Below are 26,750 nucleotides of genomic sequence, written 5' to 3'. Positions count from 1 at the left end.
AATCAGTTCAAGAGTGTAGAAGGATGCCCCACGTGTATAACATAATAGTCAATCAATCCTGATATAGGACAACAGTAGCTGCTTGACAGCCTCTAAGAGCAGTTTGAATGGTGACTTTGTGCAAGGCGTCTTCTACACTATTTCTGGCTTTGCTCCATGCCCCCCACCAGCCCATCGCTGTCTTCAATCATTCCACTTTTCCTGATGACATGTCAGTCTCTTGCACTGCAGTATATACTCCTTTGAGGGCTGGCCAGCATCTCATCCATCTTTTTAGGCTCCCCTCAACCCTCTTTCCTCATGTGTTGCATGTAAAAGATCCTCAGTAAATGTCACAAAGATCTCACATGAAACCAACATATATTTATTAGAATGAAAACCTTAGTCTGAAAGGATAGGACATGTGGGGTGATAGTAACAAATTTCTATACTGAATTTCACATACAAAGGTGATGCTTCTATCCCACCAGAAGCTGGGTAGGTGCTTTAATTTTTCCCTCCACTAGAGGGAATGGATTTACAGAGATCCAGCTATTCTTTTTCCCCCTGTCCTTAAGCCCATTTTCCAAAAACCCCTTTGGGACTTGGTCCGGTTTTCAGTTATGCACCCAGCTGTTCTCACTGGCCCTGACCTAACCGACTTAACCATTGAGCCAAAGATGATAATTAGAGCCATTTATACTATGTCAAGATAACTACTCTCCTCGGGCAGCCAAAAAATCTGATCCCCATTGTCTGTGGCTGAGATTGTTGTTTCCTCTTAACCTGTAGCCCCACCCTGGGAATGTAGCCATGATAAGCCATCGGCTTTAATGGAAAATGTGCTTAGTACACCTAGGACCTTCCTTCCATCCTCCATTTGTCAGTGTTGGTCAGAATCTCTATTTAGTATCCTACATCCCAAAGCCATACTGAACAACCTGAATTTACTTTTATCAGTCTCGTTGCTCACTCCGTGATTACTATACACTCCATGCTATCTCAAACCCAAAAGGTAAAACTGTGACTGCCTATTAAATTCTGGGGTATGGGATCATCTGTGGTAAGAGTGAATGGGGCAGATAGCCTTTAAAACAAACAAAAACGTTAAACAAAGCATTTCTTATATATAATCAGTGCATTATTTAGCATAAGTTTCTTTGGATTTCAGCAATCAAAATGTTGTGCCTAAGTTTCCATGTGCAGTGTGCCTTCATGACTGTCAGTAATGTTCTCCTGCAGGCATCTCCATAACAATAGAATCCACTCCCTGGGAAAGAAATGCTTTGATGGGCTCCACAGCCTGGAGACTTTGTGAGTTGACCTTTTATTTGTTTCCCTTTTTTCAGTGTTTTCATGACTATTCTGAAGGAATCAAAATAACCTTAAAGTCAGACTTGCTATTTGGTTTGGTTAATTGCCTGAGCTTTAAACAGATATTTACAGTGGCTTCATCTTACCCACACGCACACACCCTACAGAGCTGAACAATAAAACTGAGATTTTATTTTAATCTATCAAGAGTGATAAATTAGTTAGAATCATTATAAGCTAAATGAGATGTCCTCTACTGAGCAGTGACTGTTTGCTTAGGAATGTGTACTCTGTCAAGGATCAGTTCCGTATTGTCACTCGGGCTCACTATTCATGAGTCTGGTCCAACCCCCCGAATGAGAGGATGCAGAGTAGCAAACGCCAAACTCTGTCCAATCCAAAAGGAACAGGCTTCTCATTAGCGAATGGTGAAGGTTCCTGCTGAAGCAACTCAAAAGTATAAAAAGTAGTAACAGTAGTACGTTTATTGAGTGTATCTCTAACCAATACTGTACTGAGCGCTCAGCATACATTGTTTCAGTCACTCCTACAAGCATCCCATGAGAGCAGGTGCTACCATACCATTCTAGGCTCCAGTAAGGTTAAGTTACTTTATCAACACGACATAGCCAGTCAACAGCATAACTGGGATTTGCTTCCTTCTCTAGTTTGACTCCAAAATCCATGCTTACCACTATACCCTACTTCCAAAGAGTGGGTCAAAACCTCAGCTCTGAGTTGCTATCTGTAATAAAAACACATAGAGTCCAGCCAGCTGACCACCCGGAGCCACGGCGAGAACAGTTCTTACGGGCCTCCCTCCCCAGGGCTGAGCTGCTTCCTAGGGGAGGGGCTGCTCTTCATCACCCTGTTGAGTAAGAGGCCTAACGAGGGTGCCGTGACAGGCAGTGGGGACACTGTGTGTGCTGGGAGAGGAAGTGGTTCCAGCTGCGCCCTCCTCACCTCCAGGTTTTTAACACTCAAGTGTCATAAGCCACACAGCGCCGCTGAATCTACAACCCTGGCTCTGACCAGGACTGCAGAAGGACATGACCAAAGACCACACCTCCTATGGCTTTGGAGCCCTTGTTCATTTGCATACAGAGCTTAGCACTTTGTACCTGGTCAATTTAGCTTCTAACCAGATCTGGGTCCACTCATTTCCTGCGGGACCTAACAGCTGTCCTTCCAGGGTTACTTAAGTCACTCTGTGCTTCCTCTTAGAAAGGAGGAATCAGCCTCATAAGGAGATGCCAAAGGTGAACTTGTCCAGGCAGGACTTTGAAGTCAACTTAAAGGCACAGGCAAGCTGTTCCCATCAGCGGCTTGGAAAAATTAGAACGTCTCCCTTATTTACACCAAGGCTGGGCGGGGGAATATTAGCAATGGATAGCACCTTCCAGTCCTTTTCAACACAACGGGAACAAAAAAACAAGATGGGCTTTGATAGGTATTTCCATAAATAGTCTTCCCCAACCCCCCTACCCCAGCGCTTGATGTAAGGACCCAGGATTGCAAATTCATGCAATACATGCATTCAGGGCAAATTCATGTGAGTCTCAATGTCCCCTCTTCCCTCGCCTTGCCCAGGGCTACAGAGACTCAGTAGATCGGTTATTCCCAACCTCTTCCTTTCCCTCACTAGAAATCTAAGTAATTTATAAGGACCCAATCCTCGTTTAATCAAAACAGAGCATCTGGAGAGATTTACAAACAGGAAGAAAATTTATGTCCACAAAAGACACAAGTTTCCTGCCTGCTGTATAGCTTAAGGATGGTTTGTGCCAGACAAGTAGGAATCTTGATTCATGTTTAACTTGGTCAAATTATCTCTCTCTTAAAATTAAATAGCAATTCTTCCCCACAGAGGAAGATCTAACCACATCTGATTGCCTGACCAAAAGGTTTTTCTGCGTCATCTGGGAAATCTGCCGTTCCCAGAGACAAGGAGGCAATTACTTTTTCATATGGAGATGTAGATAAATGGTGGAGTTAAGTCTATAAAGCGCTTGTGAGTAATGGAACTGAAAAGCCATTTGTGTCATAACAGATAGAGAAACAAATGATTTGAGATTGTTCGGCCATTCCGTCTCTATGCTGGAAAGATGATAGAGAGCTTTGCCTCACAGACCAAGGAAAACGTCACCCTTCGGATCTGAATCTTTATTTGTGACCGTGTGGAAATTCTAGACCTGAGGTCCTTCCTGAGAGTGCCCTGTACCACATAAGCCCCTCCAAAAGCAGGCTATCATCCTGGACCTCAGGCTGGGAGAAAGACAGGAACTGTACCGGAGTCAGGAACAAAGCACTCTCCTAGATGTCCTCTCAGGAGAGACTCTGAAAAGCAGTGGGACAAAGTCAGAGAATGGAGGAGGGGACCGGAAAGTGGGTGTGGTTCAGGAGCCCCGAGGAGGGCACAGACTAGCTGGCAGCTTGGTGAGCGGGGTTCAGGTGAAGAGCTACAGCAGCCAGCCGCCAACACCTGGCCAAGTGTCCCTCCCACTTGGACATTCACACTGCTGTATGTCCCCTCCCTTCTTTTAATGCCCAGTGCCATTGAGCCGTGACTCTTTGAAATTTCTCGTGACCTGTCTAATGACCATTTTAATGCAGATACTTGTGGAATGATGGTGGTCACCCAACCAACAAAATCTCTCTTCATCAAGAAAAGGAATGAGAATTGTTATCAATGATACCGGTCCATGGGAAAAGCATGTTAACGTTCCTTGTAAATGTAATATATATGAATTTTAAGTGAAAAACTGAACATATTATTTATTTATTTTCAGAGATTTAAATTATAATAATCTTGATGAATTCCCCACTGCAATCAGGACACTGTCCAACCTTAAAGAACTGTAAGTAGGACAAATTTAGTGGGAGAACTATTCTTTGTGAATTTATATTAGAATATGTTTGACTATTGCACCTAATACGACTTACTAGAAAAATTTAAAAGGTCATGTAAATAATGATTAACTACATCCAAAATATATTTTAATTTGCTTCTATCACCAACAAACGGCAGATAATCTTTTCTTAATTTATAATGGATTTCTCTAATATATATATATTAGAAAAAAAGGATACATATTTCTTTAAGCCATACTCTTTTCCTAAGCCACATTTTCCCAACATTTATGTACGTTATAGGTTTGTAGAGAACTCTATCGGAATTCAGTTATTTGCTGAGCATTTTGAAAGACAAACTTTCCTAGGTTGCATAGGACTGGATGAACACAATATATGTGCCTAGTATAGTGCTAGATGCCTTCATATACATTATTTCATATTTTTTAATGTTTCATAAATCTTATTTAATTTTTAAAGAAACCCACTATTTTACTACAGTAAAGCGAACTTTCAGCTATTAGGTTGCATATATTGTCTTTTATATATTATAATTTAATTACTTTTCTTTGTACCTAAAAATATGAATAACCTATGTAATGTTCTAACACTTGGAAAGGAAAATAAACACAGAGCCTATTCTCTTGGCAAAGAGAAATAAGACACACAGCTAAAGGAGGTAGACAGCAGGGCTTGTTTATAAGAAAAAGCCTCTATGTGGTTCTGCCTCAGGAAACCCCACACGGGGCTTAGCTGGGAAGTCATCATTGTCCGGGTCAGGCAGCCCCAAGACTGCCGTTCACCTCATTCAGCCACAGACCCACATAGACCAAAGACCATTGACTCTGCCCCTCTGCCAGTCAGACAACATTAGCACCGACAGATGAGAATCAATTTGTTATTACAGACTCACTGGGCTGGGGCACCTTTCTTCAGCTCAGGAAATTTTGTCCTCATAAGGAGATTACTTAAATCTCTACTTGACTGCAGCTTAAGTCAATTTTCTCTTCTCCTGGCTTCAAATGGGGTGAGGAGGAGTGATCATAATCCTCTCTCCAAAGATGGTTTCCTCGGTCTCAAGTTGTTATACCATGATGCTCTATTGGATATTAACAGATGGATTTTCTTTTTATAGCATTAGGTTGAAGTTTCCATAAAGCACAGTTATTATTTTCAGATTCTTTATTCCTCTTTCACGATGACAGCTTGTGATATCTTTTTCTCCTAGAGAGTAGGTGAGGGCACAAACATTTCAAAATGCATAGAGGAATTTAACCTTATCCTCTAGTTACTAAAATTGCTGATTATTGCCACGGGTTTGGTGAGGGGACTATTAAATGATTTTACGCCACAGGTTATTTTCTATAAATTATCTTTTCCTCTCTTTCTAGAGGATTTCATAGCAACAATATCAAGTCGATACCTGAGAAAGCCTTTGTAGGCAACCCTTCTCTTATTACAATGTAAGTAGCCATAGTTCTTTTCGATTTTTCTATCCTGCAATAGAGCATGCATTGCACTTTTAAACATAATACAATAAATGTTCCATATTTGCCCAAGTTTTGTCTCGGTCACTGTAGTGTATATGGAGATGTTTTGCTAAGTTTTAGCCAAATGCTGAAGCAATATTAGAGATTCTTTTTCTTAGGACCTACAATGTGCATTGCCTTACGCTTGGTATCTTCAAATGCCTTGTCTCACTTCACAATAATCTTATGAAATGCTTTTTTGCTTATCTCTATTTTCTAAGGAATAAAACTGATTTTTAGAGCATCAATGTCAAGGTCACCTAGTCATTCAGAACTTGAACCCAAGTATACTAAAAACATAAATTATTATGTTAAATGTTCTCACCCCCAAAAAGATAAATATGTGATAAATAGTTAATTATCTAGGTTGGGGGAATCCATTCACAATGTATACGTATATCAAATCACCACACTGTAAGCTTTAAATGTATGATTTTATATGTCAGTTATACCTCAATAAAGCTGAAATATAAATACATACATACACACATTATTATATATGATAGAGGTCCTTTACTGCAAGGAGGGGGAGATGAAGAGACTACTCTTTTATGCTAAGTCTCTATACCCATTCATTTTCGAGTCCAAACACTGAGTTACATTTATACAAACTAGGATGTAATTCTAGAAAGGTTCATATATTCTAGAAAGGTGTATATGAGGATTTATATGCCATAATGGCATAAGATAGAGTTACAACTTCAAAGTAGGATTAATTCTATGTCTATGTTTCATATTCAGCACAAACAGAAATTTGATCCTGTGTAGGTACATGTAGGAAGGTGAAAATATGTAAGTAATAGGCTGGCTCTTAATTAAAAGACAACTGGCAGGTTTGGGACATAGTATTGGCCTAAGGTCATGGGTGAGGGGTCTGAAATATGGAGGAGGAGAGTAAGGACGACTTCTGAAAAGGACTCTAGGGCACTTCTTGGCAGATTTTCGGCATCCTGTGCCGACTTGATTGAGAGGCTTTCTGGAACCGTGTAGCATTTGTCACAAATGAGCTGGAATCCCAATTAGCCCTGACAACTGAGAAAAAAAAATACCATTCATCATTTCTGAAACGTTCTGACAGTATGTTGGCAAACTAAGGGGGTTAAAGTTTGTTGCCAGTAAACATTAGTTCTCATTAGAGAGTATTTACATACTGAGAAGTTGGCAGATTGCATTGCCTTTCTTTGCCCCTTTTTTCCTTGAAGCCACAGGACTGGTTTTCTTAATCACCCTTTTGATATGTTAATACCCCTTGAAGAGGACTAACAGCCCCCAATATTTATTAGCACTTCTCTCCACTCTTTGCTGGCCTTGACTGTTTTCTCCCAGAAGCTCTTCTCTCCTTGCTTCTGCCTCCATGTCTATCTCTGTCACTACCACCCTCCCATACTCCCTCTGACTCATATTTCTTTGCTTTCCTTGTGCATTGGCTACCCAGGCCTCATTTCTACCTCTGTAGTCCCCATCCTATCCATAACTTCTTTCCATCCCCTCTGCCACCAGCCCCTCTGCTAGCCATTACCTCTAGATTTCTACCAGTCCAAGGCTCACCCCCCTGCCTCTACCACTAGCAGAGTGCTCACCCTGGAAGCACAGCATCCGTGTTGTCATTCTCGTGCTGTGAGACATACAGTCAAGGTTGTCTGTGTACATTAAACACCAACTCCTTTCCCTGACAGTCTCAGCTTTCCACATGGCCCAAGCCAACCCTCCTGACCCATTCCTCAATTACCCTACGCCATAACCCAGACCAACTAAGCTACATTCATAGAGCAAATCCCTTCCTTTATTTCCTTTGCTCCTATGATTCCATCCCCTCACTATGCTTGTCGAAATTCTATTTTCCAGCGTCTATTTCAAATGGCATTTTCATGAAGTTTTTCTTGACCTCATGAGAGAACTCCCTCCTGAGAACCCTATAGCTCCGCCTTTGTGTTTGTGATACTTATGCCTTATGTACATAAGCATGTGTATTCATAGCTACCCATTGTACTTACATGCATGCAGGTATATGAACATAATTACATACAAACAAGCATAGAGCGTAGATAAGGGATAATGTAATATTCTGAGGACAACTCCATTTTTAAATCGTAAGATGTATAGTCCTCCTATAATGGAAGAGAATGTAAAAAAAGAATATATGTGTATATATATATATGCCTGAACCACTTTGCTGTACACCTGAAACTAACACGACATTGTAAATCAACTATATTTCAATAAAAATATTCTAGAAAAAGATTTATAATAAAAAGATGTACAAGACAAGACAAACAAAAAAGACCTATAGTCCAGCTCTAGCCCTTTCTCTTACCAGTTGTCTAATCGAAGGGAAAAGAAGAAGTCAGAGGGTGGGAGTGCGGAAGGGGATTTGGGCATGTTGAGTGACAACTATATCCCAGGTCCTGTGCCAGATGTTACATGTGCATTAGCTCTTTTAATGTGTACACAAACCCTACTACTAAGTATTATTACATTAGTTTAACAGATTAGAAAGTTGAAGCTCTGGGAGATAATGAACTTACCAAAGTATCTGAGCCTCAGCTTCTTCCTCCAAAAATGAGGGAAATAGTACCTAAGTGTCTATGCCATGGATCTTATAAAGTTGGCAGGTGGATTAATTGAGCTCTAGATGTGAAAATGCTTTGTCAACCAGAGAGTCATATCCCCTTATTTATTTGTTTTATCCCAACTGATTCGAAGCTTCTTTAGGGCAGGGACACCTTATCATTCTTATTCACATCCCCAGCATCTAGCATAATGCCAGGCACATAGTAGATAGCCAATGACAGCCTCCTTAATAAATCAGTCTTTAAATGCAAGCAGTACCTGCCCTCATGCTTTGAGCATAAGAGACACCAATAAATATTTGTTGAATTTAATTGAACTGGAAGGATGTCTCAGCTAAGAACTGTTTGTGGGACTCCATTGACCAGGCAGTTCAAATACCATTACACTGAAAACATCTGTAAAACAGAATATTTTTGAAGTTCTAATAATGTCTTACCTTTTAGAGCAATCATTGGTTTTTTAAAATCTAATGTTACGAAAACCCAGAGTAGCAAATTTCCTCTCAAATAATTTGAAGGATCCTTTGTGTGTGTGTCATAAGATTTGACCGAGGATATGACCCTCATGTAACTATATAGAACTTCATCTTTCTTTAGCTAATGATATAACTGCCAGAACCTTGAACTATCTTTTGCCACTCAATGGATAGTCCACAGATATTGGAGGCAGAGGAAGAGCTTTAAGATAACTATAGTCAGTTCACTTGCTTTTCTCCATAGGAGCTGACATTCATATCTGCCTTGCTGTCAGAAATTTTCAATTTTATGTAGTATGGATTTCTCACCAAAAGTCTCATAATATGAATGAAAATACTTTTGAGGTTTACCTGAAACCAAGTAATCAAAATTACATAAGTACATTGAAGGCATTTGTTGAAATTCTGAACAGGTATCCATTTGTCATTCAAGTTTTATACTAAGACGTTGGTCTTTGGATTTTTTCAGACATTTCTATGACAACCCTATCCAGGTTGTTGGGAGATCTGCTTTTCAACATTTACCTGAGCTAAGAACACTGTAAGTGTTTATTTCTCTTACAGATCATTTTCCCTTTGCAAGGTTGCTGTGAAGACCAAATGAACATTTCAAGTGCTTTGAAATGGCCATAAAAATGACCCCTTCCTAGAATCTTCTCCCAGTAATACTCATGTACTCCTCCTTCTAGGACTTTGAATGGTGCTTCACAAATAACTGAATTTCCTGATTTAACTGGTACCGCGAGCCTGGAGAGTCTGTAAGTACTTGAGTAGGCTCTTGACTTTGCCCAGAACTTGCACTAGCCTTCAAGCCTGACCAGTCTTAACATCAGTGAATCAAAATATGTCACTGTGTGATGCTTAAATACAAGAATGATATATGGTTTGTGTTTCAACAGGACTTTAACTGGAGCACAGATCTCATCTCTTCCTCAAACTGTCTGCGATCAGTTACCGAATCTCCAAGCGCTGTGCGTGTCAGTAAAGCAATAATGTTGTGTAAACGGGGGTAAAATGACATACATTATTTCAATAATCCTTTAAAAGAGGAGAAAGTTCTTTCCTTGCAGGTTTTCAGGAGGTCAGGCCTCCTTTGCCTGCTTGGGGCCAGGGAAGTGGCTCTCGGATGTGACCCTGGTAATAATGGCAACGTACCCCTTGTTTCCAAGTCCCAAACAGTCTCCCATTAGAGTTTCAACTAGCACACATTTCCCTTCAGAAAATGGATATGAACAAGCCAAAATAACTTCATTGCCCCCAGCCCCAAATCCTCTGCAGAGCAGGAAAAAAAAAAAGAAAATCATGGATCAAAAACCCAATATGGATGCCAAAATAAAATTATCAGACCCACACAGACCTTGATAAAGGCAACCAAACATTCTTCCGGTATAGTTTCGGGTGCCATGTTCTAACGTTTCATCTAATGGCTAAACAGCTTGCATATGTTATTTCTGTTGACTTGGGGCTTTTTTCCTCTGCCCTTCCCACATTTTACAAAAAGTAGTTTGTAGGAATTGGAAGAGCCTTGTTCTGACCTTCCATGTTCAGCCTCCCCCCTCAACGCCCTGTGATCATCTTCTCAAGCACTGCTGGGATGTAGTGAAAGCACCCTTAGTCTCTCGCACGGCTCTGTTCTCACATGGCAGACTTCTGCGGCAGTCGAACACCTGTGATTCCACCACAAGCTTTCCGGCGTAGCAGAACTACAAGCAGCTCTACAAATGTTAAGCGGAAGAATGGGAACGTTCTTCGGTGATTCTGCCTTCCCCTAGCCCCAGCCCACTACGTCACTTTCAGGCCGCAGTTGCTCAGTGATAGGAGTTGCAATAAACCCCATAACAGCCTTAAAGTCAGTCATTCACGTATAAAGGAAGGCAGAGCAAGTCTCCTCTTCTTCACCTCATATCTCCCTAGAAGGTATAGATACAGGTGAGGAAAGAGAGAATTAGGGAAGTAAAGTACATCTGTCAAAATCACACTGCAAGAAAGTAGCAGAGTTCGAATTCAAATGCAGATGGTTTGATTGAATAAGTGGGAGAACAAGCATAGACACCAGGTGGTGGAAATCTCAGGAGCCACATTTGAATTCTGCCCACCACACCCAGAATAAGTATAATTATCCTCATTTCTTCGGGAAGCTGACCCAGTAACATGACCAGGATTTCACATACTGTAACTAATAAGTAGGGAGCCAGTATTTAAATCGCATCTGTCTCCAGTATGTCACACAGCGAATGGTAAACCACCCGGGTCTAAAGCTGCATACGCGGAGGCTGACTGGCAAACTGATTAAGAGCAAAAGCTCTGGGGTCTAGTTTTCTGGTTCAAATCCTGCCTCTATGCTATCACAGTATCTTGAGCGAGTTATTTATCCCTTCCGGGGCTCCATTTCCCAACCTATAAAATAAGAGATGTAGCCACTTCCTACAGGGGATCGTCATGAGGATTCAATAAGTTACTACACGTCAAACACTTATACCAGCACCTGGAGCACTATAAACTCTTGGACCATGTTAGCTCTTATCATCGTCTTTCTCACTTCCTTTACACCATTATTCTTTCCTGGAGTGGAAACCTAGAAAGGCCTGAAAGACGGCAACTACATTAATGGCAGTATCCGGCCATTCTCAAAGCACGTCAACCTGTAGTGTTGATTTGTTCTTCACAACAACCCTGCAAGATCAGCAAAGCAAGTATCTTCTCATTTAAGAAGAGAATTGAAAAAGACATCAATGCTTCGTCCAGCATATCAACGAAGTAGAATTAAAGTTGAGAGTAGAACCCCGGGTCGTGACTTTTACTCCACTCTGCTTTATGTTCTGGAAGTACAGGTCTGAACGCTCTCTTCCTTTGGCTGCGTCATCCACTGAGTAGCTGTAACATGAGGCGATGTCACTGTACATGAGTGATTTTGCCTCCAAGTTGCTTCTTCTCCATGGGAATGACTTGACTGTGTGTGGCTTTCCCCACTTACTAGCTGGTGATCTTAGTCTTTGCTTTGTATGGGAATCAACACAAATGTTTCCTTCATAAGGTGACCACAAGGATTAAATGAAATAATTCTGGTCAAGCTGTAAACATAGTGTCTATATATAAGAAGTGCTTGATCAATGTTAGCCATGAAAATCATTAGGTAATAGGTAGGAAGGTGGTGACACTGTGTCTTTATGTAGAAGAAGGTTTCATGTACCCTCTACTAAGAACTACACAGGAAGGATTGTTCCCCTTGCTGTCTGTGGAAATGAGTGAACCAAATTATCAGCTTTGATAATATGTGTGTCCATTTGATCACATTCACTACTTTCCAAAAATACATACCATATTGTTAATCAGCTGTATTTGTGCATAGGTGTGGGGCATTTTTGTTTTGTTTTGGTTTGGTTTGGTTTGGTCTTTCAAATCTCTAGTGTAAACTACAAATTTGTGTTTGCACACAGCTTTATCTGAATTATTCATGTGTAGTAAATTGAACTGTATTTCTACTTAAGTTCTATTTATTCAATAAATGTAAGATAAAGTGATCAATTTCAAAAATAAAGTAATTTAAAATCCTCTCAGAAAACAGTATGGATTTTTCAGTTGCATAGTGGTGATCTGGTTTTAAGAATTAGAATCAGGCATGAAAGTGAGTTAGTTGATTAGCTGATAACTTTTAAAACATGAGGCAAAATTTTATATATATATATATATATGTGTGTGTGTATATATATATATACACATATATATATCTCTCTGTTACTTTATCTACCAGCTTTCTTTTTTTAAGCTTTCTGCAAATTACCATGGCTTGTTTTAGATTAGTTATATTATACTATAAATATGTCCAGATGTTTTTGTTATTCCGTAATTTGTTGAGTTTTGGCTGAAGACTTTCTTAGATTCTTTTTTCCCCCCTTGTAATGATTGATTTCAAAGTTAGTGCTATGTTTCGAATTGTTGTTGGGATTCTTTTTCCGTTGATTAGAAAAGAACCAACAGTGATTCTCTTAGCTGCAGAGATATAGCAGCTCTTAGAAACAGAGGCACAATTATTTAATTTAATTTGTACTCATTTCTGTAAGATAATAGCTAGAACATTGTAGATCATCACTAACAAAACATAAATAAATTCATTAAGTAAATTATTTAAATCAATTAAAGAAGTATAACAGTTACATTTCAGTTGACATCTGAATCTACTGCTTAATCTAATAATGCCTATGACTACCTGCTGCACATCAGGGCTGGGGAAAAGTTCATAGTCTGCCTTTGGGAGCTAGATCACCATGGAGGGGAAAAGAGAGCAAAGCATGTTTCCTTACAATTAATATGTAACAGATTTTCCCTTTTGTACCTTCTGTTTTTCAGAGATCTATCTTATAACCTGCTAGAAGATTTACCCAGTTTTTCAGTCTGCCAAAAGCTTCAGAAAATGTATGTCTGTAAGAGTCTCTAAGTCACCTAGCGAAAACCAAGAGCCAAAACTCACATTTCCAGGGGTCATTGGTTTGCTTACCCTGTGGTTCACTGGGGAGACATGTGATGCTTTCCCTTCTTACACACAGGAGCTGTGACTGTATAGGATGTCTGTAAAGTTGGGAGACAGAGACGATATTATTTTACCATGCATTATACTATAAGTAAAGCATTTATTATGTTTTGCTTTTTTTTTCCTAACCTGGTATAGTAATGAACTGGGTTTATTTGAGCTTTGGAATGTTTTTAACTTACACATCCAATGAGTGGCATTATTTTTGTTTTGTTTTGTTTTTTTCCTGAACACAAGTGAAGCTCATATGCATGGCATTATGTTTTAATATGGGGGTACTTGAGTTTGTTGGTATGTTTGCTTCACAATAGTAACCTTCACAGAAATTCCCTGGCAGTCCAGTGGTTAGGACTTGGCACTTTCACTGCGGGGGGCCCAGGTTTGATCCCTCGACTGGGAACTAAGATCCGGCAAGCCGTGCGTGCTGCCAAAAAAAAAAAAAAATTCTATTCTAAACCACAATAGTAACCTTCAGAAGAGGTGCCATATTAGTCATATTTCAGGTGCCATTGATGCTACTTATGCATGAAACATTTTAGAATTCCTCTCTTAAAATTGCCTTCTCCATAAAACATCAGCCTTGTTGCTTTATAGTCATGCTTTGGTTTTGGTCAAAACAATATTAACCATCTATCCTTTTCTGCTTAATCTTTCTCCGAATGCCTTTGGGCAAGGAAGGGAGGAGAAAAAAATCCACTTTGAAAGGTAAAGACTTGACACTCCTGAAGACCCTCCAAGAATATAAGAAAGGCTCAGAAGGCAGAGAGAGGCATCCTCAAGGTGTTTGAATGATGTTGGCATTTGGAATATAGCTTCAGATTCACCCAAAGGGAATAGCTGCTTTGAAAGAGAGGCAATACTTGTTTATGTGGATACATTGCAAGTGTTCTTTTTTAAACAAAGAGAAATTTTTCTCGCTGTCACTTGGTAGCCGTAGTTCATGTGTTCCTGTGACTGAGGGCAGGTAACCCCTCTGTAAAAGTCCTCTGAAGACTAATCTTTGAAACCCGTGGCTCCGAAATGAATCTTTGGAACCTGTCATTTCAGAGACCTGCGACATAATGAAATGTGTGAAATTCGAGCCAACACCTTCCAGCAGTTGTTTAGCCTCCGCTCTCTGTGAGTACTGTCTCTCAGCAGCTTCCCCAACATCGAGCACTTTTTATCTCTTTCGGGTCTTCCCCTAATATTTTCTTTTCACTGTATACTTGTATTGTTGGGCCTTTGTGCATGTATCTGCTAGGAGAAGGCAAATATTTTGCTCATGATCATTTCCAGGAACAGGTTCAAAAGCAGTAAATTTGCCATCTGCTGTCTGCCAGTCAGCAGACATGAAACTCTGATAAAGAGGAAGGAGGCCAAGCTATTGAACAGCCTATAAAATGTGTTTCTGTTCCTAGCCGGGAATTGGCAGAGATTGTTCTGCCTGCAAAACTGGGGTCACCACACAGTTCTTCCTGCCTGGTTTTCTTTCCTGGTCAAACAGTTTTTCAATGTGAGTCTCTCTAAGTGCTTAAGAATCACCTGGAGGTGACTGTAAAAAATGCAGTCCAGGTTCTCACCTGCCTCACGAGTTAGACCCTCTGGAGTAGAGCCTGAGAATCGGTATTTTAACAAGTACACTAAGGTTTAAGCACAACTGTCCTGGAAAATGCTTCTGTTGTTCAGACGACTAAGATTTGTAAATATTAAATTCCATTTTATGATTGAAAATACCATATATTTGAAATATATTATATATATTAATATATTATATATAAATGTATAATATATTATATATTAATATATACTATAATAGATTATTATATATATTAATACATATTGAAAATACCATAAATACCGCTCCACTCTGATGTGCTTTGCACATTCTCTGCTACAGGACTCAACACTCAGCACTGCCATCAGGTAGACCACACATTACCTGAAAATACCATATATTAACCATAAGTTTAAAAAAACCGGTAACAGATTTTTTGTGCGTGACAGATTTTTTTCCATCCCGAAACTGGATTTCAGTGTAATTTTGGTGAACGATGACAATAGGTAATGTTTAAACTGCAGGATGTTGTTAAAAACCCTTTCTTTCCTAAAGTTTTTCTTAACATTTAAGAGACTATACCTTCATAAAATAATACCATTCCTCAAAAACATTTTAAATTCACCTTGGAGAATCACTTTCTCCCAAAAATTCACTGTGAAAACCATCTTGCTCTGAATTTAATTGTGTTGCCCTTTCCTTACTTTTGGTCTAAAATCGGCTTGTGAAGTTCCTTAACTTTTTAAAATAAATGTGAAACAAAGATATTGTACATTACCTACTTTTATTACCTGCCTTATTCACCAGGTTGGAGTTCTGGCTGTTTCCAAAAGTTAGTTCTTTTTCAAATATATCAAAGGTTGATATATTTGATAACACTGTGTTGTACAATTGAAATTTGCTGAGAGTAGAACTTAAATATTCTTCACCAAAGACCCATGGAATCACTCTCCTAGATCACTGTCATCACCCTCTTTACCGGACTTTCCACCATCAGTCTTTACCCATTCATCTCATTCTCCAAAGAGAATCTTTCTTAAGTAGAAATTGAATCATGTTACTTCCCTGCTTCAAAAATCTTCTGTTATTCCCCTATTGGCTTCAATACCAAAACCAAACTTCCAAGCACCGTGCTTCAGAATCTGATTCCAACCCCCTGGAACACCTTCATCTCTCACCCACCAGTTCCCAGTCCCTTGACACATGGACCATTGTTTCTCCTGGTCCTGTCGCCCACTGGATTCCTCCCCACTCTTAACTTGCCCCTGTCCATCCCATAAGAACAAGATCTCCTGTCTCTGAGCCCTCTCCACTCTGATGTGCTTTGCACATTCTCTGCTACAGGACTCAGCACTCAGCACCGCCATCAGGTACACCACGCCCTACCTGAAAACGACGAGAATTTTTTCACCTTCTTATCCCCAGCATCTAGTGCAGATGGCAGGGCTTGCAACCCTCACTGGACACGTATTTGATGAGCAGCTCAACAGAAAACAGTCTCCTACTCAATTCCCATTTGTGGCTTTCCCACTCCTTCCATGCCATTCCTTCCCCTCATTAGCTGGAATTTTCTTTTGTTCTGCGATCGATGAAAGGAGCAAACTAAAAAGCCTTCCAGTTTCCCCCAGTTCGGGGGCCTTTCAAATGAGAATGTAAATGTTCTGTGAATACCATTTATCCTAGGTAACTCAGGGGGCCCAACACCATGAATAAATTACTTACCTGTGCTAGAGAAAAGTTGACGGTGATCACTTTCAGTTTCCTCAAATGTCTACACTTTAGTTCCCTTATGAGTTATGCATTTTAAAAATACAAATTTTAAGTCCATTGCTCTTTTTTTAAAATGTGGAAGTTCTTATTCCTGTAAAATTATCTACATTTCATTACATATATGTCTGTGGAGGGAAGGGGTGAGTGAATTTTATTTCTCAATAAATTGTAGATTTTGTTATCAAAGGCTTTTATTTCCAACATATGCTAGCCCCTCTGTTCTTCATTTCCCAGTTAAGAATTAAATGTCCATTCTCTTTACTGGGAATTTTTTTGAAAGTATCTCTGTGTTTCTCTTAAGACCTGACATACATGGACAATGTACACAAATTTTTGTTGAGTTTCATTACATATCCTGGGGCATTTTATAACTTAAAATTTACTTGCCTGTCAGAGGAAGAGCCTCAGAAGTTCCTGTCTCTTCCAACTCCCTGACCCCCACTCATTTTAGAAATGCCCTAATAAAATTTTACAACCATGTTAAAGTCAACTTTTTAGCAAGAAGAGAGTAAAATCTAAAATATCCACCTGAAGGATTTTCCTGGATTGATTTAAACAAGGTTGCTTTAAAATTCTCTCTTTCATCATTTTATACTATTAATATCTGCATCTGAAAGATGATTTGATGAGTTAATTGCTCCTGTCCTGAATGGAAACTACATTTTGTTAGAAGAATGAATATATATGGTAAAACTTCACACAGTCTTTTATATAATCCTCTCACTTGCCTTTTTTTTTTTTTTTTTTAATAGGAATTTAGCTTGGAACAAAATTGCCATGATTCACCCCAATGCATTTTCCACTTTGCCATCTCTAAGAAAGCTGTGAGTATTTCATGACTTGTTTGTGGCGTGTCTTTTAATAATTGGGCCCCATCTGATTAATCAAAAATGTTGCTTTTGCTGAAAAAGCCTGCAGTGCACAGAATGCCCAGCCCTCAGTGTCTCCTGCACTGGAGCTGGCTCACACCAGAAAGAAGCATCCCACTTCCCACCCCCCGCCCCTCCAAGGCCATGTGCGTCCTTACGTGGATAAATGATGATCTGGGTGACAGCTGGTTCTGGTTATTGAGGTGAAATTTTCCATTTTTGCTGAGACATCAGGTGGAATGGACTAAGACATCAGTTCAGTTCTAAAGGTCTTTCATTTTACAGTTTGCCATCTTGACTAACAGAAAATCTTCCTGTCCATTTTTTCCCTCCCTTTCCACCTCTTGCTCCTTCCTCTCCCCCTCTCCCGTGTCTCAGAGAGAAAGAAGGAATTGGTCAGACAGAAGTTATGGCGAGAAGGAAGAAAATAAACTCCCAACAATGTTTTCCCCCTCACCCCTAACTTGATCTAGTCAGCACTACTTTTCAAATTACATGTAGCACCCTCCACTTGATTTTCAATGTCCCCATCTGGCAAAATTAAGCTGAATGTAGAAATTACAATTTGGGTGTGATTAAAACATTATTCCTCCTGCAATTCTGATTGTAAATAGAAGAGTTGTCAGGAGCTAAAACCAAAATGGTTCCTTTTACCATTAAGAGGAAGGACCCTGCTTAGAAGTTTTTATGGAGCAGTTTAATCATCTTTAGGTTGCTTTTTTAACATAATCGTTTTATGCTAACACAGACTAAAAGCCAATTGTTGTTTGATGTTTTGCAGGGACCTATCATCCAACCGCCTGTCGTCTTTTCCTGTAACTGGGTTACATGGTTTAACTCACTTAAAATTAACAGGAAATCATGCCTTACAGAGCTTGATATCATCTGAAAACTTTCCAGAACTCAAGTGAGTTTGTCATTAAAACTAATAAGATACATTTGTGGTCATGTGAAACAATAGACGTGTTATAGTGGTTTTCAAAATTTATGGGACTCTTTTGAATTGCATTTCATGCCTTCAAGTCCCCCACCCCTGGGGCATTGTTAGGACAAGCCCTGGAGTGGGAGAGAGTGTCTTCCTGACCGCACTTCCTTCCTTCTTCAAAGATGCCTCCTGGAACCACAGAGTTCATGGAAAGAGTTTGAAAACCATGGATCCATGAGATACAAACTAGGACATGTAATTAAATAACATCATAACATAATTGTACTCCTGTTGACATGTTTAAATTCGTCTTGCTTATGTATATGTTCTAATAAAATGTACTAAATTAATATTTGTTTGAGGAAGTAATGCTCTTTCAAACCTGTTACACTTATTAGCGATAAAGTCCCTTGAAAGATTTTATATATATATATGTATAGACACATATATTTTTTCTATATATATATTAAACCACAGTACTTTTTACATACTTTAAAACCATAACCCCAAAAGAGAGTTTAGAAAATAAAAGAGAGGAAAAAAAGTCTACAAATACCCTTAAAGTTTTATGTTATTTCCTTCCAGATTTTGTTTCCAATGTATTTTTAATTGTTAGAATCACAGTACGTGTACAAACTTATATCAAGTTTTTGTCACTCTACGTTATGTCATACCATAAGCACTTTTTAATGGTGTTACAATTTTCCTAACGGTCATTTTTTAATGTTTTTATTATGGAAATTTTCAAACGCAAAAGTAGAGAAAATAATATATCCATCACTCAACCTCAGCAACTGTCAACATTTCATGGCAATAATTTTTAATAACTCCATTGTTATGAATAGCACTGTAATCAACATCTTTATGTACATAGTTAATATTTTAGATTATTAATTAAGGCTAAAATCCACAGGCAGAATTATTGAGTGAAAGATAAGCACTGTATTTAACAATCTATTTCTTTAAGTGTGTGTTTTTGTTTGGTTTTGTTCATTCAAAGGGTTATAGAAATGCCTTATGCATATCAGTGCTGTGCATTTGGAGTATGTGAGAATGTCTATAAAATTTCTAATCAATGGACTAAAGGCGACAACAGCAGTGCAGATGACCTTCATAAGAAAGATGCTGGAATGTTTCAAGTTCAAGGTAAGAGCTGCTATGTCACTGTGATGAAACTGTGTCTGAAAGGGGCTTGAAAAGTCATCGAGCAGATCATCTGAACTCCAAACAAGTCCCTATGTAATCACCCCAGCAAGTTGAGAATCAATCCCACTTTTTAAAGATTCTTAAAGAAAGAGAAAACTCCTTTAGGATTCATTCTAAAAAGTCATCTTTTCTCTAAGGGATTTCTTAATACTTATATTTACAATTAGATCCCTTTTAGCACATATTGTCCTCAGGGGTAAATATTAAAATTGATTATCAATATTTTCATAAACTTTTATGAGGGCCTTATCCCTGTGGATAACTTTTTCAAACATGCTTCTGCGCTTTTTTCTCCAGAAAATACAATCTATTTTTATTCTTAAACCCCAGTGGGGAGTGGAGGATATAGACATTTTAGATGCCTCCATATTTCAGCAGAAGGGCTTAGGAATCCAACTTCTTATCCAACTAATCCTAAAACATTCTCCCCACCTACCCCCCACAAGGCTAGCTGTCAGGAAAGTGAAATGAGATAATGTCTGTAAAGCACTTGGCTTTCCTTGAAGCAAGACCTGACTTAAATAGACAACAATGTACCTCAAACCACACCTGTGGTAACGAGGCAGTGCTCTGGGCAGTCCCCAATTTCCTTTCCCTGCCAACCTTGCAAGTTTGCACAGAGTCTAAATAGACTGGCTTTTCTTCCTTTGGGTCTTAATGATTTGTTGATTCCCAAGCAAGTATGATTCAGTCTGTCTGCACATTATCTTAACTTTTCTTCCTGCACACAGATCTGATTAAGGAGCTGACATTATAGCCCTTGGCTTTTTTATTTTAGGCTACAGCATATGTCTTGCTCTTGTTCTTGCTTTCATTTTTGCTTTTTCTGCCTCACCCACCCTAATTTCTACTGTATTTATTCACCCCCCCCAAAAAAAAAAAATAAACAATTAGAGTGTCTACTGTGTGCCAGGCACTGTTCTATGCCCTAGAGGCACACAATGAACAAGAGAGACAAGGTTCTTCGTGGAGTTTATTTTCAAGGACAATGATTCGCAACCCTGGTCCATATATTGTAATCACACAGAAGCTTTTAAAAAACACTGGTGCCCAAACCTCACACCAGACCAATTAAATCAGTAAGTGTGTTAGATCACAAAACTCCTGTTTCATGGATAGCTAATCCAAGCACCAAGCAGTTACCTGATTTGTCCTCTGTTAAGCAGAATTCCCCAGAAAGATAGAAACTTACTAATTCTCCCTCCTGTACTCAGAGAACACAGCTCAGAACATTTGCACTATAGCCATCTAAGTGTTAGAAAATTGGATAAAGTGGTTCTTCCACTGAATGGAGAGGCCCACGCTCTCTCTCTAATTTAGGTCAGTGCAATTTGGGGCCATCGTGAGCTCCAGGGAACAAGAACAGAATGAGAGAGCTTCGACATATGACAGGGAGTCCAGGGTTACTATCCCTTGCCCCCAGTTCTGCTGAAATAGTGTCATATAGTAGCTTGAGTAGAACATCCCAAAGCAATTTTATAATAGACTTGCAAGAAAGCCCAGGGAAAAGTGGGATGTCTGACCCTCAGTTCCCTTTGTGACATTTCATGTCTCCAGGGCAATCCAGGGCTCTCCTCCCTGGAAGTTGGTCCCTGAAAAGAGAGACAGAACTAATCATTCCAGAACTTCTCATTCCTGCAGATGAGCGTGATCTTGAAGATTTCCTGCTTGATTTTGAGGAAGACCTGAAAGCCCTTCATTCGGTGCAATGCTCACCTTCCCCAGGTGAGAAAGGCATCAGAACTGCTCAGCAGCAGTACTCACCCTTAACTCTGAGGCCATCAGGGACATTTGGCTACACTTCAAGGCAAAATCTGTGCCACCTTTGCATCTCATCAATATCCCACCCCATGGGGACCTTTAAAATACAAATGTTCGTTCCCTGGAGTTGGTCTCCATTCATAAATAGGATTTTTTTTGTAGGAGACTTTTGATTCAGATTAATGGAAATTAAAGAACCAATCTTATAGTTAGAAGTATATGTAATTTTTTAAATAATATTAGCAATTTAGTCTGGTATGCAACAGTCTTGCTTCATGTAATCACTGATTTTTGACCGTGATTTCTTGTAAGTCTTCTCTAAATAGCTATTTGGTTAAAGCAAATGATAGTTTTAGAGATAAGTAAAAACTATATATATTATTCACTTAATTGTTTGTCCCATTCCCTGAAATAGGATAGACCAGTTGAAAAAAAAAAAGACAGCTTGGGAGGGTTGATATTTTATTTTCAACAATTTGATGGTTCCTTGCTCCTAAATGTCAAATGTCAATCTAAACCTAAGATGACATTCTCATGAAATGCACCTTCATACTTCCTCTTCTAACATCACTGGGTATTTCCCTAGGATTCTCCTTCCCTGTTTACAGAACCTTTTTTGAAGCATTCTGGACAAATGTCATAAAAAGCCCAGGGGGGACTTCCCTGGTGGTCCAGTGGTTAAGACTTCACCTTCCAATGCAGGGGGGTGCGGGTTCAATCCCTGGTCAGGGAGAAAAGATCCCACATGCCTCCAGACCAAAAAAACAAAACATAAAAAAAACAGAAGCAATATTGTAACAAATTCAATAAAGACTTTAAATATGGTCCACATCAAAAAAAAAAACAACTTTATTTTTAAAAAAAAGACAAAAAACAGAGATCTGACTTGTTACCTGGCCCTCACACTGCTGTATTTGGGTGACCTGAATCCAGTGATTTAAACTCCCTGGCTCCATTTCTCTGGGCATAGCTTGAAAATCTGGGCACCCGGTATACTCACCTTTACATTAAATAGTGGTTTAATAAAGTGGAGTGTGCCATAAGGGAACTGTGTGTTACCATGGCTGTTACTGGTCTCTATCTCTTGGTGTCCTAATAAGAGAAACAAAGAGGTAATTTGGCAAAAGTTGTGAACCCTAATTTGATACCCAGCCTTTTTCTTCCTTGGACTTCTAGGCCCTTTCAAACTCTGCGAATACCTGTTCGGTAGCTGGCTGATCCGCATTGGAGTGTGGACCATAGCAGTTTTGGCACTGACGTGTAATGCCCTGGTGACCTCAACCGTGTTCAGAGCCCCTCTGTACATTTCCTCCGTAAAACTGTTAATTGGGTTAATAGCCGTGGTGAACATGCTCACGGGGGTCTCCAGTGCTGTGCTGGCTGGCGTGGATGCCTTTACTTTTGGCAGCTTTGCGCAGCACGGTGCGTGGTGGGAGCAGGGGGTCGGCTGCCAGGTCGTCGGGTTTTTGTCCATTTTTGCTTCGGAATCCTCGGTTTTCCTGCTTACCCTGGCAGCCCTGGAGCGTGGGTTCTCTGTGAAATGCTCTGCGAAATTCGAAACGAAAACTCCTTTTTCCAGTCTGAAAGCAATCGTTGTGCTCTGCGCCGTGCTGGCCGTGACCATCGCCGCGGTTCCCCTGCTAGGCGGCAGCGAGTACAGCGCCTCCCCGCTCTGCCTGCCGCTGCCCTTTGGGGAGCCCAGCGCCACAGGCTACATGGTGGCCCTCGTCTTGCTCAATTCCCTTTGCTTCCTCGTGATGACCATTGCCTACACCAAGCTCTACTGCAATTTAGAAAAGGGAGACCTGGAGAATATTTGGGACTGTTCTATGGTGAAGCACATTGCTTTGTTGCTCTTCACCAACTGTATCCTTTACTGCCCGGTGGCTTTCTTGTCCTTCTCCTCTTTACTGAACCTCACATTCATCAGCCCTGAAGTAATTAAGTTTATCCTTCTGGTGATTGTCCCCCTTCCTGCATGTCTCAATCCCCTTCTCTACATCCTCTTCAATCCCCATTTTAAGGAGGATCTGGGGAGCCTGGGAAAGCAAACCCACTTCTGGACAAGAGCGAAACACACAAGCCTGATGTCTATTAACTCTGATGATGTTGAGAAACAGTCCTGTGACTCAACCCAGGCCTTGGTAACCTTCACCAGTGCCAGCAGAGCCTATGACCTGCCTTCCAATTCTGGGTCACCACCAGCTTATCCGATGACCGAAAGCTGTCATCTTTCATCTGTGGCATTTGTCCCATGTCTCTAATTAATATGTGAGAGAAAGTTTTCAAAAATTGAAAACCCAAAAATGTGAGGTTGAGTATATCAGAGCAGTAACTAAAAAGAGCTGAGTTGAAACTTGATTTAGAAAAAAAAAAAACCTCTCAGTGTCAAAAAGCTGATAATTATTGATACAAGAGAGTGAAAAATAAGTCTAAATGCTGCTTATATAACTGGTTCAGCTACATAACTCAGTCACACTATTCAGGTAAGCCTAAAATATATATAAATATTTAAAAAACAGATTGAAATGTTCAAAAAATTCTCCATGATTTCAATTGAATTCTTTTTCAACTCACTTGCTTGCGAAAGGGGTTTTAAACCAGAAAACCCCTTCATATATGGTTGGAGGTATTAGGAAAATAAGAGTTTTTAAATGGCCTACATTACTAAGTAATGGTTGTGACCAATAGGATTTCATTTTAATGACCATGTGGAGATGTTTTAGTACTGCTTCACCTTTCCTCAGAAAGGATCCTTCCAGGTCACCACTACCCCTGTGAATGGATAACATAAGGCACTATTAATTCATTCACAGTCACATCATTTTTAGGGATGCTAGATTTTATGTATCAGCACTAGATGGTTCCACCCTCAGTGGAATAAAACTGCTTACAAATATTTTGAAAGGAAAATGAACTTAAATTCATAAATTGCCATGAAGGCAATGACGTACAGATGAGGTTCTCTTGTCTAATTCATTTTTAACTCCTTGGTGCCCAGAGGTTCGAAGAAAACTCCATTGCCGGCAATGGACATACGCAGAAAAGACGGTAAGCAACCTGGGATTATTTTCCCCCTGGGTGAGTGCACGTTTTTCACAGGAGGTTTTATCACTTGATTCAAACTGATGTGCATCATAAGGTAACAATCAAATGCAGACACAGCATAAACTAAATCCACTGGCATAACTTCTCACATGTATCTCTAGTAGCTTTAGCAACAATGTCTGAAACCACTTTTGACTCAACAGAAACTTGGTAATATATTATCCTGTTTATTTAGCTTGGTTTTAGCTATGTTGTCTTTGGATCAACCCACCTGATGTCAAGAACATGACTTCTCTGCTTATCCCATACTTAATACATGTGTTAGGTATTGTACAAGGCAAAATTATTAAATACTAAAGGTCAAAGGATTAATTCATAATTTCTATTATACTACATTAGCTTCAATACATCCAAACCAAAAGACTGTTAGGTAGATTTATTTTTATATAAGCATGTTTATTTTGATCAGATGTTTTAACTTGGAATTGAGAAAAATACATTTATGAGATGTTTTATAAGATGTGTAAATATAGAACTGTATTTATTACTACAGTAAAGATTCAGTAATACTAAGGACCATGATAATAAACCATGTACAGTGGCATATTCTTCCATATATATTGTGTTTCTCTGCCCATTTTCTTTAAATTCATTAACTGTATGTAATATATGTAAATGTATATAGTACTTGTAAATAGACTCCAAACTTGCTTTTCTATTAGGTACAAAATAAAAGAAATTTGTAATAAAATGTGTGACTATAAAACAAAATATTTTCAAGTGTTTTATTGAGCCCATAGGCAAATACATGGTCTCCTAAATGTTTTTGAGTTTTGAGGTTTAAATACATTTGCTATCTAAGTATTTGCACTTCAGTATTTTAAGTATTTTGGACTTGTCTTAAGAAGTAAATCTTTCACAAGAACAAATCAAAATATCTTTACCAACTCCTAGATTGTTTCAACTATGACTGATAAGCCATTTTTGTCATGACAAATGACTTGGTGAAGTTCATTTTCCCCAGTGATAGTTTGGACTTCATAGCCAGAAGCTACTTCTTTTGCAATGTAAAAAGAAAAAAACACAATTAGAAAGAAATGTATAAATAACAAATCAACCCTAAAATCATTCAACATGAACATGAGTTTTCCATAAATTTTTCCTTTAAAGAAAACATATTTTATGACCATGTCAAGGCCAAAAGATAAACACATGTGATTCTCGGGGCACAAAGAAATACACTATTCCCCTTTAGTTCTCATCCCCCAAAACATAAGAAATGAAATGATTTCTCTAAACACCTAGTGCCAGACCCTCCCAGCTTCGATGATGATTCCTGCTCTGCCCGTACAAATTGTAAAATGAAACCATCAAGTAGTAGTTGGAGCCTCAGCATTATTGCTAAGATGAACCCATATCGACTGAGCACCTCCAGGGTACCTGGCACTGAGTTTCCCACCCATCTATCAGATATAATCACATGCTTCAACCTAACCTACTTAACAGGCATCCAGTGGGATCCTACTATGCAGTCTACACTTTGTTTGTCTTCAGCTGAAACAAGGGCCATGACATAATCTCACCGCTCTTAACCTCATACCTCTTAGCGCAGGCAGCTGATACGAAAGTTGCCTCAGAAGCGGTGGATCTCAGTCTCTCTTCTCCACATACTTGCTCTTGGGTGCCCAAAGTTAGGAACGTCCCGGAAGCCCATCCTTCCCTTTCCCACTCAAGAAAATGCAAGTCAGTGGTGTGACTTTTTTAAAGGAAAAAAAACCCCACTCTGACTTATTTCTTTAAAAATCCACGAACTCTATTACTTTATTAGCAAAACCTAGTTATAATACACCTCACACCAAACACTGCTCTGTGAAGTATCTGATAAATGCTCTCCGCTATAATACACTAAATCAGAATGACTGGAATCACATCCAAATAAATAAATCCACAGTGGACGGAGAAGATATAATAAACTGTTGACAGGCTGAACAACAGCGAAAACAAAAACAAAACAAAACACAAACTGGTGGGCTAGCCTAGAGTAAATGGTTAACAATTTTATGATTTCAAAACGGATTCATTCATTCAGCAGGTATCATGTGCTTACTATATGCAGTGTTCTATGCACGGGGATAATAAAATATGGTCTGGAGTTTACATTTCAGTAGAGCAGAGATAGACAATGAGCAAACATAAACAAGGAAATATATGATAGGAACATGAATGAAGGAAATGAAGCTGAACAGCATGACAGGAGTGACTGGCAAGTTACTTTAGATGCAGAGCCCAAGGAAACTCTCTCTGGAAAGACACATCTTAAACTTAAAGATCTTGGGCTTCCCTGGTAGGGCAGTGGTTAAGAATCCGCCTGCCAGTGCAGGGGACATG

The 26,750-nt window shown here is 39.4% G+C and overlaps 1 protein-coding gene across 5 annotated transcripts in view; it reads left to right on the top strand.

Annotated features, from left to right (window-relative positions):
- LGR5 (leucine rich repeat containing G protein-coupled receptor 5) overlaps nt 1-25,092 on the top strand; it is a 122,092-nt gene extending 97,000 nt beyond the window's left edge. For 2 of the 5 annotated variants that reach the window (XM_061206413.1, XM_061206410.1), the window contains 13 exons: nt 1,222-1,293; nt 4,083-4,151; nt 5,535-5,606; nt 9,188-9,259; nt 9,408-9,476; nt 9,618-9,695; nt 13,066-13,131; nt 14,294-14,365; nt 17,306-17,377; nt 18,204-18,329; nt 19,348-19,493; nt 21,195-21,278; nt 22,491-25,091. In XM_061206413.1, the coding sequence (XP_061062396.1) occupies nt 1,222-1,293; nt 4,083-4,151; nt 5,535-5,606; nt 9,188-9,259; nt 9,408-9,476; nt 9,618-9,695; nt 13,066-13,131; nt 14,294-14,365; nt 17,306-17,377; nt 18,204-18,329; nt 19,348-19,493; nt 21,195-21,278; nt 22,491-23,578 (2,086 nt within the window). In that variant the 3' untranslated portion in view covers nt 23,579-25,091. Of the gene's footprint in view, nt 1-1,221; nt 1,294-4,082; nt 4,152-5,534; nt 5,607-9,187; nt 9,260-9,407; nt 9,477-9,617; nt 9,696-13,065; nt 13,132-14,293; nt 14,366-17,305; nt 17,378-18,203; nt 18,330-19,347; nt 19,494-21,194; nt 21,279-22,490 lie in introns of all 5 variants that reach the window. The other 3 variants (XM_061206414.1, XM_061206411.1, XM_061206412.1) reach the window with 3 other exon arrangements.
- Nucleotides 25,093-26,750: the final 1,658 nt, after the last annotated feature.

This window comes from Eubalaena glacialis, chromosome 11, assembly GCF_028564815.1.
Source record: "Eubalaena glacialis isolate mEubGla1 chromosome 11, mEubGla1.1.hap2.+ XY, whole genome shotgun sequence".
Classification (NCBI taxonomy): domain Eukaryota; kingdom Metazoa; phylum Chordata; class Mammalia; order Artiodactyla; family Balaenidae; genus Eubalaena; species Eubalaena glacialis.
Note: the sequence above shows the minus strand (reverse complement) of the source record. Positions and strands in the feature narration are given on the sequence as shown.